At 42.2% G+C, this 16193-nt stretch overlaps 1 protein-coding gene across 1 annotated transcript in view; it reads right to left on the bottom strand.

Annotated features, from left to right (window-relative positions):
• The window catches only part of GRB10 (growth factor receptor bound protein 10), a 201708-nt gene that overhangs the window by 108466 nt on the left and 77049 nt on the right, over positions 1–16193 (bottom strand). Inside the window, exon 3 of the mRNA XM_048839260.2 lies at positions 14683–14776. Coding sequence (XP_048695217.1) covers positions 14683–14776 — 94 coding nt within the window. The remainder of the gene's footprint in view (positions 1–14682; positions 14777–16193) is intronic.

Genomic DNA, 16193 nt, shown 5'->3' with positions numbered 1-16193 from the left:
CGGATCAATTAGGTTTACAGTTTAGGGGTTGATTTTACTAGCCAAGAGACCACATTTTTATTTAATATTCTACTTTGGCGACACAAAAGCATCAGAATTTGATCCTCTTCAGCTTTTACTGTCAGCTTAATTTAAAGGCAGAACTATTTTCTTAATATCAGAGGGGCAAGATTAGCAATGGTTCCATGGAGCGCTGAATTTACATGAGAAGTCTGAAGTTGGAGACTAAGATGAAGAGCTTGATTCATCATCCAGGCTAAAATGTATTTTAAAGGCTGTAGAGATTACTTGCTTTGGGGAGGTTTCCATAATAATAGGTGATATCATTTCAAAGACACGTATCTCCAGAGATTTCCCCTTGGGGGTTGGAGGGCGGGAAGAAGTGAATCAGACACCACCTCTTAACTAATCTATGGTACCTACCCCTACACATGCCAAGGGCTATTTCTATCCTACTCCTCCCGTTAGAAAACTAGGAAGACCAGTGGTGTTAGACCTGATTTTATATCTGACATATGAGGGAAACGGCTGTTCCAAGCAATGCAAGACGGCATCACAACCGGAGTAGCTGCACAAACATAAATTGACAGTTCTGCTGTTGGGAATGGGTGTCACAGTCAGTGCAGAAAAAAGTTACAGTGTCTATCAAAGTGCACCAATTGCACTGTTTAGATCATTAGGAGATACGTACTCATTGAATGGAATACCTATACTCCTAAATAAATGACTGATGCAGTATGCACCTAGCAGCACCACACTCAACACCGTTTAAATAAAACAAATTAAGTGGTATTTCATTTGGCAGATGCGTGTGCGATAAACACTAGAGGATGCACTGAACCTAGGACACATATACAGCTGTGTGATGACAGAGGGTACATTTGTATAGAGTGTGCTCAATACTTTGACAACTTATACATGGAGAAGTGACGCAAGAGTATTAGCTCCCCAGAAATGGAAGTCAGGAAAAAACTAGACAGCAAGATGTAAACACTCAGTTACCTATGACCCCAAATTAAGAGATTCTCATTTGTTTCCCACTTGTATGATAAAGAGTTTGAAGGGACCCACTAGAGAAACATCCTATCACTAGAACTGATTTGTACACACAGGATTTTGAACTTGAGGATTTGAAGGATTTTTTTTTAAAAAGCCACTGGAACACTTTAGAGAGAGTTAGTATTAACTAATCTTGTAATTTAAAATTGATCCACCCAGATGGAGAATAAATTTTAAAAAGGCAATCACCTTCTCATGCTGGAAGGTAACTGGTCAAAGAAAGTCAGAATCTTACATTAGCCATTAGATGCATTATTTGCACAGAGATTACTTAATAAAATAAAAACAAGAACAACTAAGAAGTGAATACCAACACAAGAGTTCAAATTCAGACCTTATGAACCTTCGTGGAGAAACTGGAGATAAAAATAAATTCTTCAATCAACAGTTTGTCTCCTTTTGAGCCAAAACCTGCCATGACACTCTCCACTTCACCTGAAATACAAACCGATAATTTCTCAGCTGTCTTGAGTTTAAATAGTTCCAGCTTACTAAGGGTGTTGGTCCGAAGTTAAGTGGACTAGCTCCACCTCCTGTCTTCTTCACAAACATGGAGCACCAAAAGTCATTCCCCCTTCAGTATGCCTCCAGGATCCATTGCAAATATGGTGGTAGCTCTTAGAAGTTTTCAGAACCTGTCGTTTCTCTAGGTCACTGAAAAGCTCACCTCACCTCCATTCTCCCACCACCCCCACACAAAATTTTAGCACTTTCCAACTTTTGGCTCATTTTAAAAGGGTGATGGTGAAAGATTATTTTTATTTACATTATTGAGTTGCCTAAAGGCACCAGCCCCATTTTGCTAAACTCTGTACAACCGTGAAAGATGGTCTCTGCCCAAAAGACCTTACCCTTACCTCTTAATACAAACATAGAAACGTGGGGCTAGAAGGGACCTCAAGAGGTCATCTGTGTTCCCTGCCCTGAAGCATGATTATCAAAATTCAGATTTAACCCAGCTGGATTACAGTCAGATTTGGTCCTCTTGCCTGCAAACACTGAGCACATATGCTTCTTTACTTAACTTAGTACCACTTAAGTCACAGGAGTAGAATTATGCATGTGCTGAAATGTTTGCAGAATGAGGATCACAGTTCTTATTATAAAGTTATGGGGGCTGATTCCCTCATGTTGAGAGTTTCCACTTAGTAAAAACATATCTAGATAAGAACAGATGCCCAAAAGGATAGCCGGTCAGCCAGGGAAAATAAGTAGAAAAAACACCCACCCACGTGCACACTAAATGGCTTTTGGTCTGTTTCTTCTTTTATCAAATCACTAGCAGCCTTATGTACAGAATTTTCCAGTTAACTCAATTACTGGTCAATTTGTTCCTCATGTAATTTGATTCAAACCTCTAGGGCCAGATTTATTTTTTTTTCTAAACTAAAAATAGCACATTCTCTTCTTTGTTCAGTTCTTGTTTTAAGCAGCTCTCTCAGTCAATGGGCTTAGAAAGTGGGCATATAAACTAAGGAGAAGGCCAAACCTCTCTGTAAGCTGTTTTATATACTGTGTCCTGGAAGTAATAAAGATAACAAGATTAGACACAACGTAATAGGAATGGATTTATCAGAAATAAGGAGGAAGGTACAATAAATAAGGCTAGTCGGGAAGTAGATGCTCACCCTCACATGCAATTACAGTAAACCTTTTTTGCACTGATGATGGCTGCAGTAAGTTATATAAATGCTGCTGGCATTGTGCAAAGACTCATGGAAATCTGGCTGCTTTTGGCATTGATTTTTTCAGTACCAATGGCAAGGTCTCCTACTGACCACTCAATTTTTATAGGTTTCAGAGTAGCAGCTGTGTTAGTCTGTATTCGCAAAAAGAAAAGGAGTACTTGTGGCACCTTAGAGACAAAAATTTATATGAGCATAAGCTTTCGTGAGCTACAGCTCACTTCATTGGATGCATTCAGTGGAAAATACAGTGGGCAGATTTATATACATAGAGAACATGAAACAATCGGTGTTATCATACACACTGTAACCAGAGTGATCAGGTAAGGTGAGCTATTACCAGCAGGAGAGCGGGGGGGGGGGGGGGAAGAGGTGGGGGGTGGACCTTTTGTAGTGATAATCAAGGTGGGCCATTTCCAGCAGTTGACAAGAACGTCTGAGGAACAGTGGGGGGTGGGGAGGGGGAATAAACATGGGGAAATAGTTTTACTTTGTGTAATGACCATCCACTCCCAGTCTTTATTCAAGCCTAAGTTAATTGTATCCAGTTTGCAAATTCCAATTCAGCCGTCTCTTGATGGAATCTCTTTTTGAAGTCTTTTTGTTGTAATATTGCGACTTTTAGGTCAGAGATCGAGTGACCAGAGAGACTGAAGTGTTCTCCAACTGGTTTTTGGAATGTTGTAATTCTTGACGTCTGATTTGTGTACATTTACTCTTTTACGTAGAGACTGTCCAATTTGGCCAATGTACATGGCAGAGGGGCATTGCTGGCACATATCACATTGGTAGATGTGCAGGTGAACAAGCCTCTGATAGTGTGGCTGATGTGATTAGGTCCTATGATGGTGTCCCCTGAATAGATATGTGGACACAGCTGGCAACGGGCTTTGTTGCAAGGATAGGTTCCTGGGTTAGTGGTTCTTTTATGTGGTATGTGGTTGCTGGTGAGTATTTGCTTCAGGTTGGGGGGCTGTCTGTAAGCAAGGACTGGCCTGTCTCCCAAGATCTGGGAGAGTGATGGGTCATCCTTCAGGATAGGTTGTAGATCCTTGAGGATGCGTTGGAGAGGTTTTAGTTGGGGGCTGAAGGTGATGGCTAGTGGCGTTCTGTTATTTTCTTTGTTGGGCCTCTCCTGTAGTAGGTGACTTCTGGGTACTCTTCTGGCTCTGTCAATCTGTTTCTTCACTTCAGCAGGTGGGTACTGTAGTGTAAGAATGCTTGATAGAGATCTTGTAGGTGTTTGTCTCTGTCTGAGGGGTTGGAGCAAATGCGGTTGTATCTTAGAGCTTGGCTGTAGACAGTGGATCGTGTGGTGTGGTCTGGATGAAAGCTGGAGGCATGTAGGTAGGAATAGTGGTCAGTAGGTTTCCGGTATAGGGTGGTGTTTATGTGACCATCGCTTATTAGCACCGTAGCATCCAGGAAGTGGATCTCTTGTGGGGACTGGTCCAGGCTGAGGTTGATGGTGGGATGAAAATTGTTGAAATCATGATGGAATTCCTCAAGGGCTTCTTTTCCATGGGTCCAGATGATGATGATGTCATCAATGTAGCACAAGTAGAGTAGGGGCATTAGGGGACGAGAGCTGAGGAAGCGATGTTCTAAGTCAGCCATAAAAATGTTGGCATACTGTGGGACCATGCGGGTACCCATAGCAGTGCCGCTGATTTGAAGGTATACATTGTCCCCAAATTTGAAATAGTTATGGGTGAGGACAAAGGCACAAAGTTCAGCCACCAGGTTAGCCGTGACATTATCGGGGATAGTGTTCTTGACGGCTTGTAGTCCATCTTTGTGTGGAATGTTGGTGTAGAGGGCTTCTACATCCATAGTAGCCAGGATGGTGTTATCAGGAAGATCACTGATGGATTGTAGTTTCCTCAGGAAGTCAGTGGCGTCTCGAAGATAGCTGGGAGTGCTGGTAGCGTAGGGCCTGAGGAGGGAGTCTACATAGCCAGACAATCCTGCTGTCAGTGTGCCAATCCCTCAGATGATGGGGCGCCCAGGATTTCCAGGTTTATGGATCTTGGGTAACAGATAGAATACCCCAGGTCAGGGTTCCAGGGGTGTGTCTGTGCGGATTTGTTCTTGTGCTTTTTCAGGGAGTTTCTTGAGCAAATGGTGTAGTTTCTTTTGGTAACCCTCAGTGGGATCGGAGGGTAATGGCTTGTACAATGTGGTGTTGGAGAGCTGCCGAGCAGCCTCTTGTTCATATTCCGACCTATTCATGATGATGACAGCATCTCGTTTGTCAGCCTTTTTGATTATGTCAGAGTTGTTTCTGAGGCTGTGGATGGCATTGTGTTTGGCACGGCTGAGGTTGTGGGGCAAGTGATGCTGCTTTTCATTTATATACTGCTTTTTCATTCTACATTTTAAGTTCAGGATTTATTCGTACCACCACACAGCAGGCTTGAGTTCTAACAACAGCACATCCTGATAATACTGGTGTTTCCCCAGTACTGAAGTGAAAGACAATCCAGAGTGTTGATAATTACTAAGCACACTCATTGGCTGTCGAAGCAAACTATAGAAGTCAACACTGTGGACAGCAAGGCAGAAATTTGTGGAAGTAAGCCAATCAAAGCTTGGGGGAGGAGGTACACAAAAGGAATGGGCCATACTGCCAAAAAACAGCCCTAATTAAAGCTATTTACAACATAAGAACGGCCATACTGGGTCAGACCAAAGGTCCATCAGCCCAATATCCTGTCTGCCGACAGTGGCAAATGCCAGGTGCCCTAGAGGGAGGGAACCTAACAGGTAATGATCAAGTGATCTCTCTCCTGCCATCCAACTCCACCCTCTCCACAGAGGCTAGGGACATCATTCCTTACCCATCCTGGCTAATAGTCATTCATGGACTTAACCTCCATTAATTTATCTAGTTCTCTTTTAAACCCTGTTGTAGTCTTAGCCTTCACAATCTCCTCAGGCAAGGAGTTCCACAGGTTGACTATATGCTGTGTGAAGAACAACTTCCTTTTATTTGTTTTAAACCTGCTGCCCATTAATTTCATTTGGTGGCCCCTAGTTCTTATATTATGGGAACAAGTAAATACCTTTTCCTTATTCACTTTCTCCACACCACTCATGATTTTATATACCTCTATCATATCCCCCCTTAGTCTCCTCTTTTCCACTCTGAAAAGTCCTGGTCTCTAATCTCTCCTCATATGGGACCCATTCCAAACCCCTAATCATTTTAGTTGCCCTTCTCTGAACCTTTTCTAATGCCAGTATATCTTTTTTGAGATGAAGCGACCACATCTGTATGCAGTATTCAAGATGTGGGCGTACCATGGATTTATATAAGGGCAATAAGATATTCTCCGACTTATTCTCGATCCCGTTTTAAATGATTCCTAATATCCTGTTTGCTTTTTTGACTATCGCTGTACACTGCGCGGACGTCTTCAGAGAACTATCTACGATGACTTCACAATTGAATTGGAATAGGAATGCTGGAGAAGGGGGATTAGCAAGTACCACTCCAACTATGTCTATTCCAGTCTTTAAAGTAGCACACAAAATAGTCCACTAGAGTGGATTTTATGGATCTACATGGTGTGCTAGCGGGGGAGTTTTTGTTATCTCTAGATACTACTGACCCTACAAAAGTCACACTTTTGCTATTAGCGTGTGATTTTAAATTGGGAATCTGCCCTAAGAATAGAGTTCAATGACCGTGAGCACTCTTTGGAAATCTAGAAAATTGATTGTTTATATGCTTAAAACCAGCATCTATATCACTTGAACTGCTGGCAAGATCTTCTAATGTGAACAGGGCAGACCTAAGGACTAGTCATATCATATCACTTGTCTGCTAATAAAACAGTCGGGCTATGGCGTGAGGTATAGCACTGTTCATTTTATTTTGAATAGGAAAGTAAAGAACTCCTGTGACATACAGAATTTTAGGCTTCACAGCAGAGCAGAAATAGTCTCTGAAGAGGAAAAGTGTATATGCGTGCTAAGAAAAAGAAGTTGTAATGCATCTGTATAGGCAGCAAGAAGAATTTGACAGTTTGTACATGAAGAACATGCTAGTAGTTTACCTTTAATACATTATTTATTTTTAAGAAGTTATGATAAAGTGCTGCTTATTTGTGTTCAACTACTAAATACTGAATAGTAAGTAGTTGTGAGACCTCTCAAAAAAGTAACTGGGAGGTATAAATACAATGCATTATAAAATCATAACCACCATCTTCAACTGTCCTCTAGGGATGGGTTTGACGCTACTTAATGATTTTCTAGAAAAACAACTGGGCTTTCACAATGAGACTGAAGTGCAGTAAAAGGGAACAGAAACCGTAGCGGCCCAGGCTTATGGGTTTAACCCTTCTGAAGTTTGAAAGATAAAAGTCATTCAATTGATTTGTACTGGGAGCCTGCTGCGCATTTCCATTATCTTCCACCTGGCGAGCCACCTCTCTTTGCTGGACACTATAGGTAAGCTTGATAAATAGCATTAATAACTTCATGAGCATCCTGTGGGAAGGGTAGACTAACTTCTGCAGCACCCCTCTAGCAGCACAACCAGAGGGAAAGGCTGTAGCAAATCAGGGGAACATAGGCTGGGTTGTCTGGTCAGACTACTGGGGAGACCATGAGCATGAGGCTCCCTCCCACTCCAACAACTTCCATGAGGCACGGCAGAGGCAGACTGCTATTTACCCAAAATATTTCCAAACAAACGCATCTCAGAACGTTTTGTTCCACAAAAGGTTTTGGTATTTTGACTTTTCACTCTCATTGGGGATCAAGACAAAAATGTCAAAATATCAAAATTTCTGGTGGGTCTAGTAAAAGACCCCGTAAATGATGAGAGTTTCACCAAAGCACTCTTAGCTACAATTGCCCTTGTGCTCTCCTTCTGCACCCTTTGCCACTGGACAGCATACAGACAGCTGTACTTCAGCATACATACCAAGGCACTCCACAAATTACTATGCAAGTGTAAAATATTGAATATTGCTCTTATTTTTATGTGGAGGTGAAGTGGCCTGCAGTTTTCTCAAATCTCCCTTTCACCATTATTTCCCCCATCCCCCACAAAAAAAGTGCAACTTTAGTTGTCCCATTCTAATCACGCTATTACTTCCCCTTTTCTCGTTGTGGTTTTAAAGGTGGTAAATAACTGTTCTGATATACTTCGTCACTTTCCTTAATAACCCTTCAATAAACACTGTATAATTTCAATGCTTGGTTTTTTTACCCCATCTTCTATTTTTGAATCATTTTTTCAAACAATATTCTGCTTTCTGAATACTGAAACAGAGCCTGAGCATTTCAGCCTTTTCCATGTCTTCAAATTTTACACAGTTTGTTGATGTCTCTTACTTCTTTATTCTCAATGGCTTCAATCTTACAAAATCTCCTCTAAGTGCTATTGTATGTCACACAGATTTTCTGAGGTACAGGAAGATACTCCCCAATTTCCATTGTCTGAGGACTGTACTTGCATACTTTACCCCTAAATGGAGGGATCATCCAGTATTAATATCAAACAATGATTTCAGTCCAAAGTGCTTGTTGCTCATGGAGGTGACTCATACCAGAAAAGTGTATTGGAAATAGCAAACAATACTATTTTTATAGCTATTGTAAAACTAATTGTATACAAGAACTGCAAGTTGCAAGACCCTTTACTTGAGGGAATGTACTCCCAATTCTCCTCTCTCACCCTCAAACGTTTAGCCTTTTTTTTTTTTTTTTTAAAAATGCCTGCCTCTGTGGAAGGATGATTCAGCTGCAAACAAGTACTTGAAATGCCTGTAGTATGAAAGAGCTTATTTAGGTAGATACATTTGGCAAGGGTTTCTCAGCTCTCAGATAAAGCTCTCACTTGTGCCCTCTTTTTCCAGCTTACAGGGAATAGAAGAGATTCAGATTCCTCAGAGGAGTCTGATCACTTTTGTACAGGCCATGAGCAGAAAGCATGATTTAGAACTGGAAGCACTTGTACCAAAGCTGTTCACTTATAAAAAGGGAGGAGGGGTTGTAGTTTAAGAGCCGCTGGTAAACTAATGATTGATAGAAACTTAAATCTGCTGCATTCAGAGAACCTAACTTTCACTGGGGTCAAACATGAAATGGCAATGAGTGGGCATATACAACAGCATAACAAATGGGGATGCTGAAAGTTCTGTTGCAACATTTCACAAAATTAGACAACTAATATACACTATCTAAAATAAAAAGAAAAGGAGTACTTGTGGCACCTTAGAGACTAACAAATTTATTTGAGCACAAGCTTTCATGAGCTAAAGCTCACCTCATCGGATGCATTCAGTGGAAAATACAGTAGGGAGATTTATATACATAGAGAACACAGTGTCGCTGATTTGACGGTATACATTGTCCCCAAATGTGAAATAGTTATGGGTGAGGACAAAGTCACAAAGTTCAGCCACCAGGTTTGCCATGACGTTACCGGGGATAGTGTTCTTGACGGCTTGTAGTCCATCTTTGTGTGGAATGTTGGTGTAGAGGGCTTCTACATCCATAGTGGCCAGGATGGTGTTTTCAGGAAGATCACCGATGGACTGTAGTTTCCTCAGGAAGTCAGTGGTGTCTCGAAGATAGCTGGGAGTGCTGGTAGCGTAGGGCCTGAGGAGGGAGTCTACATAGCCAGACAATCCTGCTGTCAGGGTGCCAATGCCTGAGATGATGAGGCATCCAGGATTTCCAGGTTTATGGCTCTTGGGTAGCAGATCGAATACCCCTAGTCAGGGTTCCAGGGGTGTGTGATTATCACTACAAAAGGTTTCTCTCCCCCCGCCGCCCCGGCTGGTAATAGCTCACCTTAAGAGATCACTCTGGTTACAGTGTGTATGGTAACAGCCATTGTTTCATCTTCTCTATGTATATAAATCTCCCCACTGTATTTTCCACTGAATGCATCCGATGAAGTGAGCTGTAGCTCACAAAAGCTTATGCTCAAATAAATGTGTTAGTCTCTAAGGTGCCACAAGTACTCCTTTTCTTTTTGCGAATACAGACTAACACGACTGCTACTCTGAAACCTGTCACTATATAAAATAGTTCATCCAGCTCTAAACAGGCCAAATTCCTTCAGAACTTCTGCTCGGGTTAAAGATTTGCTGAAGCATGATTTCCCAAACTGTGGTACGTGTACTGCTGGTGGTAAGTGAGCTTGCTGCCCTTGGTACACTCTAACAAGATGGTTGTTTCCCTTTAAGTGGTGGCAGGGACTGGGCCCAGCCAATCCCTATTCCATGGCATTGCCTCTTTAAGGAAGCAGGTGTTCAAGGGAGCAGCAGACTAGCTGGGGGACGGGACCAGGTGTTAATCAGATAGTTCTCTAACATGATAAAACCCAGCTGTTAGGTGAGTCCCCATTGGAAAGAGAGGGAAAGCAGCCTGGAGAGGAGAATTACTGGAGAGTGACTCTCTGGAAAAAAAAAAAAAAGAAAAGTACTTGTGGCACCTTAGAGACTAACTTATTTATCTGAGCATAAGCTTTCGTGAGCTACAGCTCACTTCATCGGATGCATACTATGGAAAATACAGAAGACGTTTTTATACACACAAACCATAGGAGCCCAAACCAGGAGGGAGACTGGTTGGCTGGCTAGGGAAGCCTGACTGAATCATACCAAAGCCCCATAAAGGAAGGCTACCATGCCCCAGAAACAAGGGGAAGTAGTATGTTAAGGACCAAGGGAAGCTCCATGGAATAGGGCTGGAACCTGGATATTGGTGGGATGGAGAAGCTTGCTTCAATCACAGCATGTCCCAGGAAGGAGGGCTGTGGAATCCCTCTAACCTAGAGGAAAGAGCCAAGTCCATGGACCAGGGCAGGAGGACCTGTGGAAACGGCTCTCTAGATGCACCAGAGCCCTGAGTGGTACTGGCAGAGCTCCCAGTCTCAGAACGATCTAGAGGGGAAACTAGGAACCGGAAGCCTTGGAACAAAACTGAAGTCGAAGCTGCCTGGGTAAAGCCCTCCCACCTCTCTACCTATCCCTTGAGCCTCTTCCCCTTTTACACATTCAGCCCCCCCACACACCAGAGGCAGTCCTCTGCCCTTTTACACACACACACACACACACACACACACACAAAGAAAAGAAAAGAAAAGAAAAAGACCAGAGAAAGACCCATCCACTCCAGAATAACCAATAGCCCAGTGGTTAATGCACTCACCTTGTATGTGGGAGAAGTTCAAGTACCTGGTGTGAATCAGGGAGAGCAGAGAACTGAAGCTAGGATTCCCACATTGGAGTGAGTGCCTGGACCATCATGCTCATGCTCTCTGGTTGTGACCAGAAATTCCATCCTGGACCTAAGAAACCTTTCCTAATGAAAGAGGTCTCAAAACTGGTACGTTCCCATGAAATATTTCAGTTTTCACAAGTGAGCATTTTGTGATACAAACATTTTGTTTAAGAATTCCAAACAGCACTGAACCTGTTCAGTGTTGAAGGTCTTTTGCTCTGTAGTTACTGGATAAGATTGCACTTTTCGCAGGTTTACAGAGTAGTGCATGAGGAGGTCATAATACCAGAGAGAATAGCCTGTAACCTGACGTAGTAATTTAGTATTAACAGTTGTTTACAATTTCATAGTGCTATAAAAGCATTAAGCTAGGTTATTCTCGCACTGTAAAAAGGGGGAGGTGCAGCAGTTAAATGAAACGTCAGAAGCCACACAATCTGTGGGAGAGTCAGGATTAGAATGCTGACATTTCTGGTTCCTAGTCCTTTGCTCAGTCCATGCTCCCTATACAAACAGTATGATTACAATATGTATCCATGTTAGCATGCAAGTTCACTTGCAAACTAAATACCAACTAAATTTACCCTGATTATTTCAATTTTAGCAGAAAACCTAGAAGTGGGTTTGAGACATGACTTGACAGTTTCTATTCACCTGCTGCAGCATAAGGAACACTGTTTTTGTGTCCACCAAAATTGGCCTTTACTTACTAATTGATAGCATATTATTAATTTTTATCAAATATCGGCTTTATTGTTCAAGTGGCCCTTAAAGCCACTGACATTATGGAACACCCTCCATTGAACCACAATTGTTAAATATGTTGGAGTAGTTTGCAGGACTCAAAGTAGTTCAGGCAGAGAAATATCATGTGCCAAGTAAGTCTTCAGGTGATCACAGATAGTAACAAATGAGAGAAATAGTTGGAATTACTGGAGATTCTGATCTCTGGGTACGCTCCTTAATTTGCTGGAGCACAATGAAGGTACGAAACAATGATGAACACAAGTTACAGAGTGCGGATATCTAAATAGAGCCCATGTATGGGCCTTTTCAGATACCATAATGCCGAAGCAGAAATACTGAATACCAGTTACGTGGGACAAAATATTTCCAGTGCTGTCCCACGTAGAGAGCATAGCACTTTGAACATTATTTCCAAGAAATCTCAGAAGGTTGAGGCCAAGGAGCAAGTGTACATTATGCATGGGCACACAGTGACAATGGTTCTGAGAATCATAAAAGTATCATGATGGAAGGTGACTAAGCTAATACCCAAGACAAATCAGAATGTATTTATTTATGGTATTCCCAATGTCATCACACTAGTGTTATAAATTCACTTGAATTAAATTATATTAAATCCACATTAGGAAAACAGGAGTAGATGGGGGGTGGAGGGGAGAGAAGCAAAGCGTAGCGTTTACCTATGCAGAGTATCAGGAGACTTCTTGACCTAGGAAAAGGGCTTCTGGCATCAGAAAGTGAGGCTTCCCAGGTCTTCAACATAATCAAGATCCTAACTATCTCAGGGCTTGTCTCCATTACCCGCTGGATCGACAGGCAGGGAATCAATCCAGCGGGGGTCAATTTATCGCGTCTAGACCACCAAGTGCTCTCCCATCAACTCCGGCACTCCAGCAGGGCGAGAGGCACAGGCAGAGTCGACAGGAAAGTGTCAGCTGTCGACTTACTGCAGTGAAGACACTGCGGTAAGTAGATTTAAGTACATCGACTTCAGCTACGTTATTCACTTAGCTGAAGTTGCATAACTTAGATCGACCTCCCCGCCCCCAGTGTAGCCCAGGCCTCACTGAGCACTATTAAGCATTAACAGGTTTACATTCTAATTCTGCGACATGAGCCTGAGAAGACAGTAACTTTTTGGAAGAAGTTCTACATCTGGTTACAAAGAAGGATATTTACTGATGGCTTCACAGAATGCCATTTAAATCAAGTCTGTCAAGGAGTTTGGATGAGATAAGGAAGCTTTAGTTCGACTGCTGGTAAGGCAGTCTGAGGTGAACAAAAAATGGAATTTACTGGCCACAAATGGTGTGCGTGTGCACATTCACGCAGAAATACCAAGTGCATACAGCGTGCAGGATATCTGTTTGCGGCAATCTCTCTCTAGGAGTATGTTCAACCCCTAACACATAGCACAGGTTTTAGGGAAACAAATTTAAAACCTGAAAAGGGTAGGCTCAGATTATAAAAAAATTCAAGAACGTAAACTACTTTTGAAAACTTAACGTAGTCTCGGAGGTTTGCAAATCATGGAATTCAAATCTTGCTGATCTTGACAAATAAATGGAGAAACTAAATTTCCAGCATTTTTTAGAAAAGTTAACAATTCTATTGTACATTGTTAATGGTGCCTTATTATTGTATTGACTGTCAAGGTTAACGGTTGCAGTAAACTAATCGCACTTAGGGCTGGTTTTCAGGAAGTGCTGAGCACTCTACTACAATTGAAGCTGTTAAAAGCAGTTACACTTAATGTGAGCCCTTCCATAATTAATATAATTAAGTTTGTATAGAACCCAACTCTCTACAGCAGGGGTGGGCAAACTTTTTGGCCTGAGGGCCACATCGGCATTGTGAAACTATGGAGGGCCGGGTAGGGACATCTGTGCCTCTCCAAATGGCCTAGCTCCCCATCCCCTATCCGCCTCCTCCCACTTCCCGCCCCCTGACTGCCCCACTCAGAACCCCCGACACATCCAATCCCCCCCTGCTCCTTGTCCCCTGTGCGCCCCCTCACCCCCAGCCCCCCACCAGGACTCCACTCCCTATCCAACCCCCCCTGCTCCCCGACTCTCCCCCCCCCCCCAAATTTCTGCCCCATCCAACCACCCTCTGCTCCCTGTCCCCTGACTGCTCCCTGGAACCTCCTGCCCCTTATCCAACCCCCCCACTCCCTTACCATGCTGCTCAGAACAGCAGGCCAGAGCAGTGGCAGAGCAGCGCAGTGAGGCTGCGAGGGAGAGGGCACTGCAGGGGAGGGACCGGAGGCTAGCCTCCCACGCCAGGAGCTCAGGGTCCAGGCAGGACTTTCCCGTGGGCTGGATGTGTATTTGTCTAAACCATAACCTGATCCTGGTTATGCTCCAGGAACTCTCAAAAGTCACAACTAACCTCATTAATAGGGACAAGAAATAAAGCTGTTATGGGACTTTTCATACGAGAAACAACTACACAAGCGATATGAAAAATTTCACTTTTGTTTTGGCATTATGACATGAATTCAGGGTTCTCTTTTTCTGGTAAAAGTTGACATATAACATGCAAAGCAGGTAAGAATGTCACTCCTGTCGCCAATCTATATGTATCCACTCTTCCAGAAGAATGAGTGCTCTGAAGCTAGGTCCTGGCAAGGAATAGCTTTTAAACTAGATTTGTAATACAGTATTACAGGCGTTTTAGTACTTTAAAAAACATGTTTTGGTGAAAAACTTGGAGCAGCTGCACAAATGGAGAAACTGTATTACTAAATGAGCTCCTCGTCTTCTTCATTCAGAGCTCATAAAACAGTTTGCAAAGAGGAGGATATAAACAATTAAATGTTTTCAACTTTCACATTACCAGGTGCAGAAACAAATGTAGAAGTCACGTTTCTTCAGAACATACACTTCAAGGGTTCACTTCCCAGCATCTTAAGCAGACCTAATTCCCCCCCATTCCTTACCTTGGTGATTTAAAGAGATGCGATTAGATGGTTCTTGGAATCCTGGTTCCACCAGATCTCTCCGAGTGTGAGCTGAAGACTGATCTACATTATCCTAAAAACACAAACAGCAGAAAATCTGATCAAAATATGGATTTTGTATTCTCCATAATCTAAGATACTGGGAGCAAAGGCAATTTGATTTAAGAGCTGAAGAATGTTTTCTTCATAGTATTGTGCTATAAAATTCTTAGGAGCTTCACAGCTTTGTCATCTATAATTCCAAGGATGGTTGTTTAGGATTTGTAGTTCTTTAACCAGAACAGTCCAGACAAATAGATTCAGTCGCTACTAGCAAACCCTAAAGGAATAAGAGATTCAATTTAGATATTCACCCAAAAGTCCAGATATTAATCCAGACCTCAATTCTGGCAACCTCACAAGATCAGGCTTGAAAAGCTTTAATGCTTTTGCTGGGTCAAGAAATACCATAACTTCTTGTAAGCCTTCTGTACTTCTGCCTAAAACCAAGCCTCGCAGGGAACAAGAAAAAGGAGGGAATCAAAAAAATAGAATTAACTTTATTTGGTTTACTAAAGTCAGCATTTGAAGGAAAATTAAAGTAGATTCATATTTTGCCTCAACCATTTTATCAATGTGTAAACACCTAACATTTCTAGTTTGTTGAAACATTCCAGATTGAGAGTTAATTTACATTCTACTATTCTAGGGTAAGAATGGTCTATAGCTCATGACAAGAATTTAGACCATGCCTCCTTAGAGGATGTTTCTAACAGCAAAAGGCCACTTCAGTTCTAAAATGAGTGCCAGTTAATATTAGAAGTCTCAGACTTGCTGCTTGAAAGACTTAAGTCAGTATGTATGAAATCTACCAATTCAAAGGTTTCTAGGTATTGACAACTCAAGAAATGCCAACGGCTTCATAGAATGGCTGCAGTTTTACATGTAAAAGTGGAGTTTTAAAATACCACTATCTGGTTGTATAATGTTCCAAATGTTCCTACAAAACAATACAGTACAAGTTAAGATCTTGATATCCATGCCTTCATACTGGCCACACGTACACACCCAGACCTTCCATCTTTTCTGCTTATCTTCACGTGACTCCTCGTGTCATTTGTGCCACCTTATTTTGAATTCAAACTAGTTCTCTTAGTCTCATCCTAAAACCACAAGAACTTTCCTGCTGACATGAAATCCTATTTACCCGTCTCTTTTCTGCACTTGTTAATCCTTCTATTTTAACACTTCAGTGTAATTAACTAATGTAATGTGTATTGCTTTTAGAACGGTGGTGCTTTCACTGCAATGCACGCAGTTTTCCTTTCTACGTGTATGAAAGGCGAGATCATGGCTATTTCCCCAAAACCTTAGCATAGTGTCTTTGGGAGGCGGGTGAAGCGGGGCTCTGAGGGTAGGGTGAGACAGACAAATTATCTTACATTAATGCAAAACCCCCTGACTCTATCCTGAAAGGAGTTTGAACCAAGAACTTACACCAATGAAGTGAG

The sequence above is a fragment of the Caretta caretta genome, chromosome 2 (assembly GCF_965140235.1).
Source record: "Caretta caretta isolate rCarCar2 chromosome 2, rCarCar1.hap1, whole genome shotgun sequence".
Taxonomy (NCBI): domain Eukaryota; kingdom Metazoa; phylum Chordata; order Testudines; family Cheloniidae; genus Caretta; species Caretta caretta.
Note: the sequence above shows the minus strand (reverse complement) of the source record. Positions and strands in the feature narration are given on the sequence as shown.